This window comes from Oncorhynchus gorbuscha, unplaced genomic scaffold (genome assembly GCF_021184085.1).
Source record: "Oncorhynchus gorbuscha isolate QuinsamMale2020 ecotype Even-year unplaced genomic scaffold, OgorEven_v1.0 Un_scaffold_4820, whole genome shotgun sequence".
Taxonomy (NCBI): Eukaryota; Metazoa; Chordata; class Actinopteri; order Salmoniformes; family Salmonidae; genus Oncorhynchus; species Oncorhynchus gorbuscha.
This window is the reverse complement of record NW_025748757.1, coordinates 1-5000: the sequence shown is the minus strand read 5'-3', so window position 1 is coordinate 5000 and position 5000 is coordinate 1. Positions and strand designations below refer to the sequence as shown.

At 46.5% G+C, this 5000-nt stretch overlaps 1 protein-coding gene across 1 annotated transcript in view; it reads left to right on the top strand.

The window, feature by feature from the left end:
• The window catches only part of LOC124028765 (ubiquitin carboxyl-terminal hydrolase 7), a gene marked incomplete at both ends in the record, with an annotated part of 29065 nt that extends 24925 nt beyond the window's left edge, over positions 1–4140 (top strand). Inside the window, 2 exon segments of the mRNA XM_046340738.1 lie at positions 503–574; positions 4050–4140. Coding sequence (XP_046196694.1) covers positions 503–574; positions 4050–4140 — 163 coding nt within the window.
• Positions 4141–5000: the final 860 nt, after the last annotated feature.

Genomic DNA, 5000 nt, shown 5'->3' with positions numbered 1-5000 from the left:
TAGGAGTGGTAATATATATATTTTTATAGGAGTGATAATATATATGTTTTTATAGGAGTGGTAATATATATGTTTTTATAGGAGTGGTAATATATATATTTTTATAGGAGTGGTAATATATATATTTTTATAGGAGTGGTTACAACACACTAATAATGGATCTTTGAGTAGATCAAAGGTTTGATATACACTTGAAGTCGGAAGTTTACATACACTTAGGTTGGAGTCATTAAAACTTGTTTTTCAACCACTCCACATTTCTTGTTAACAAACTATAGTTTTGGCAAGTCGGTTAGGACATCTACTTTGTGCATGACACAAGTCATTTTTCCAACAATTGTTTACAGACGGATCATTTCACTTATAATTCACTGTATCACAATTCCAGTGGGTCAGAAGTTTACATACACTAAATTGACTGTGCCTTTAAACAGCTTGGAGGATTGTATCGCTGCTGGGTTTTTCCTGTGCGTTTGACTACCTCTTGTGTGTGTGTTCTCAGGGTGAGCCGTTCAGAGATGTGATGAGGAGGATTCAGAGCATGCTGGAAATACAGGAGAAAGAGTTTGAAAAGGTCAGTACTTTCTTCCCAGTCTTCACTCCCTCCCTATTCCTCCCTTCCCTCTCTCGCCTTTTCTCTCTCCCTCGCCATTGCTCTCTTACCAGGGTGTCCACTAACGATAAACCGAAAATACACTGACAACATTGCCCTCATACCGAAGCCATTTTGATAATGTCGGTAATTTCGATGATTAGGCTACACAAACTGCAGATTTTTTGTGTTCTAAAAACCATTATTTGGTCAACAGTAATGTACAATTAACCTGCTTCCTGCTATGACAGCGTCTGCCCAGTCCTTGGCTGCATTCCAAACACTTAAAAGACACCCTCTCCCCTCAGCCCTCAAATGAAGTGGAAACTTAATGATTTAGGTTTTTAAATGGACTGCCCTTGTCCAGAAATTTGTCTCATCCCGCAATTGTGTTTTCAGCCATCGGTAGCTTGTGGATGCTTTATATGTGTTAGTCAATTATGATTGCATGTCTACTTATATTAACTATATAATTATTCATATACACCTACTAAATGTAATTAGCTAGCTAACGTTAGCCTGCCTAGCTGGAACTTCTGAATAAGGAAAATGTTCATTTCTACCATTTCCAAATGTGAACCAAACAGAAACATCATTACTTTTACGAGACGTGTTTGTGCCGTCCTGTGCATTAGCAGCACATTTTTCTACACTTTTTTACATTCGTTTTTTTACTTAAACTTGTATGTTGACTTCTCCGTATTGACGGCGAGGTTAAAGTTTCGGCTGACTTTTCTTAGCGGGATGTACAACCATGGTGAATTGAATTATGGGACGTTTCAGCTGCCTGACGTCAACATAATTGTACACTATCATACGGGAGTCCCCCAAGAGCATAAGGCGAGGGTACCGTAGACAACGGTGTGTCTTCTATGAGTCTGAAACCCAGCCCCTTGTTTCTCTGCTGGCTCCCACTCCCACTTAGTACGCCGGGTGAAGGGAGCGTTTTGATACACACAATCATACTGACAGTTGAGCGACGTTTTGAAATGGAATTGCGGCAAAGACCGTTGTTAAAACGCCTACTGTTTTCTGTTGTTAAAAACTACTAGCCGCTATGCTGCTACATCCGCCAGCCATCTATAGCCTAGCCGCTATGCTGCTACATCCGTCAGCCATCTATAGCCTAGCCGCTATGCTGCTACATCCGCCAGCCATCTATAGCCTAGCCGCTATGCTGCTACATCCGCCAGCCATCTATAGCCTAGCTGCTATGCTGCTACATCCACCAGCCATCTATAGCCTAGCCGCTATGCTGCTACATCCGTCAGCCATCTATAGCCTAGCCGCTATGCTGCTACATCCGTCAGCCATCTATAGCCTAGCCGCTATGCTGCTACATCCATCAGCCATCTATAGCCTAGCCGCTATGCTGCTACATCAGTCAGCCATCTATAGCCTAGCCGCTATGCTGCTACATCAGTCAGCCATCTATAGCCTAGCCGCTATGCTGCTACATCCATCAGCCATTATATAGCCTATGCTGCCAGCCATTTATGCTGCTACATCCGTCAGCCATCTATAGCCTAGCCGCTATGCTGCTACATCCGTCAGCCATCTATAGCCTAGCCGCTATGCTGCTACATCCGTCAGCCATCTATAGCCTAGCCGCTATGCTGCTACATCCGTCAGCCATCTATAGCCTAGCCGCTATGCTGCTACATCCGTCAGCCATCTATAGCCTAGCCGCTATGCTGCTACATCCACCAGCCATCTATAGCCTAGCCGCTATGCTGCTACATCCACCAGCCATCTATAGCCTAGCCGCTATGCTGCTACATCCACCAGCCATCTATAGCCTAGCCGCTATTTTGTACCTTGTCGGCTCGGGGATTTGAACTTGCAACCTTTCGGTTACTAGTCCAATGCTCTAACCACTAGGCTACCCTGCCGTTATGCTGCTACATCCGTCAGCCATCTATAGCCTAGCCGCTATGCTGCTACATCCGTCAGCCATCATCATTATAACCTAAACTGTTACTAAGGTGAATGCACCAATTTTGTACCTTGTCGCTCTGGATAAGAGCGTCTGCTAAAAATGACTTAAATGTAATGTAATGTTATAACCAGGAGGGAGGGAGGAGTAGAAACCCCTACTGACCTGTTATAACCAGGAGGGAGGGAGGAGCCTAGAAACCCCTTACTGACCTGTTATAACCAGGAGGGAGGGATCATTAGAAACCCCTTACTGACCTGTTATAACCAGGAGGGAATGAAACCAATTTGACCTGTTATAACCAGGAGGGAGGAGTAGAAACTTAAATGTACTGACCTGTTATAACCAGGAGGGAGGGAGGAGTAGAAACCCCTTACTGACCTGTTATAACCAGGAGGGAGGGAGGTAGAAACCCCTTACTGACCTGTTATAACCAGGAGGGAGGGAGGAGTAGAAACCCCTTACTGACCTGTTATAACCAGGAGGGAGGGAGGAGTAGAAACCCCTTACTGACCTGTTATAACCAGGAGGGAGGGAGGAGTAGAAACCCCTTACTGACCTGTTATAACCAGGAGGGAGGGAGGAGTAGAAACCCCTTACTGACCTGTTATAACCAGGAGGGAGGGAGGAGTAGAAACCCCTTACTGACCTGTTATAACCAGGAGGAGGGAGGAGTAGAAACCCCTTACTGACCTGTTATAACCAGGAGGGAGGGAGGAGTAGAAACCCTTACTGACCTGTTATAACCAGGAGGGAGGAGTAGAAACCCCTTACTGACCTGTTATAACCAGGAGGGAGGGAGGAGTAGAAACCCCTTACTGACCTGTTATAACCAGGAGGAGGGAGGAGTAGAAACCCCTTACTGACCTGTTATAACCAGGAGGGAGGAGTAGAAACCCCTTACTGACCTGTTATAACCAGGAGGGAGGGAGGAGTAGAAACCCCTTACTGACCTGTTATAACCAGGAGGGAGGAGTAGAAACCCCTTACTGACCTGTTATAACCAGGAGGGAGGAGTAGACACCCCTTACTGACCTGTTATAACCAGGAGGGAGGAGTAGACACCCCTTGACTGACCTGTTATAACCAGGAGGGAGGAGTAGACACCCCTTACTGACCTGTTATAACCAGGAGGGAGGGAGTAGAAACCCCTTACTGACCTGTTATAACCAGGAGGGAGGAGGAGTAGAAACCCCTGACCTCTGACCTGTTATAACCAGGAGGGAGGAGTAGACACCCTTTACTGACCTGTTATAACCAGGAGGGAGGAGTAGAAACCCCTTTACTGACCTGTTATAACCAGGAGGGAGAGAGAAACCCCTACTGACCTGTTATAACCAGGAGGGAGGGAGTAGAAACTCTTACTGACCTGTTATAACCAGGAGGAGGAGAGAAACCCTACTGACCTGTTATAACCAGGAGGGAGGGAGGAGAAACCCCTTACTGACCTGTTATAACCAGGAGGGAGGGAGGAGAGAAACCCTTACTGAATACTCACTGTGTTCTTTGTTTTGTCTGCAGTTCAAGTTTGCGATAGTGATGATGGGCCGGCATCAGCACATCACTGAGGATGAGTACGAGGTCAACCTGAAAGACTTCCAGCCACAGCCAGGTACAGTACTACTAGCTACTGGTTTTCCAGCCACAGCCAGGTACAGTACTACTAGCTACTGGTTTTCCAGCCACAGCCAGGTACAGTACTACTAGCTACTGGTTTTCCACACAGCCAGGTACAGTACTACTAGCTACTGGTTTTCCAGCCACAAATTACAGTACTACTAGCTACTGGTTTCCAGCCACAGCCAGGTACAGTACTACTAGCTACTGGTTTTCCAGCCACAGCCAGGTACAGTACTACTAGCTACTGGTTTTCAGCCACAGCCAGGTACAGTACTACTAGCTACCCCTGGTTTTCCAGCCACAGCCAGGTACAGTACTACTAGCTACTGGTTTCAGCCACAGCCAGGTACAGTACTACTAGCTACTGGGTTTTCCAGCCACAGCCAGGTACAGTACTACTAGCTACTGGTTTTCCAGCCACAGCCAGGTACAGTACTAGCTACTAGTTTTCCAGCCACAGCCAGGTACAGTACTACTAGCTACTGGTTTCCAGCCACAGCCAGTACAGTACTACTGGCTACTGGTTTTTCCAGCTGTCAGGTACAGTACTACTAGCTACTAGTTTCCAGCCACAGCCAGGTACAGTACTACTAGCTACTGGTTTTCAGCCACAGCCAGGTACAGTACTACTAGCTACTGGTTTTCCAGCCACAGCCAGGTACAGTACTACTAGCTACTGGTTTTGCAGCCACAGCCAGGTACAGTACTACTAGCTACTGGTTTTCCAGCCACAGCCAGGTACAGTACTACTAGCTACTGGTTTTCCAGCCACAGCCAGGTACAGTACTACTAGCTACTGGTTTTCCAGCCACAGCCAGGTACAGTACTACTAGCTACTGGTTTTCCAGCCAC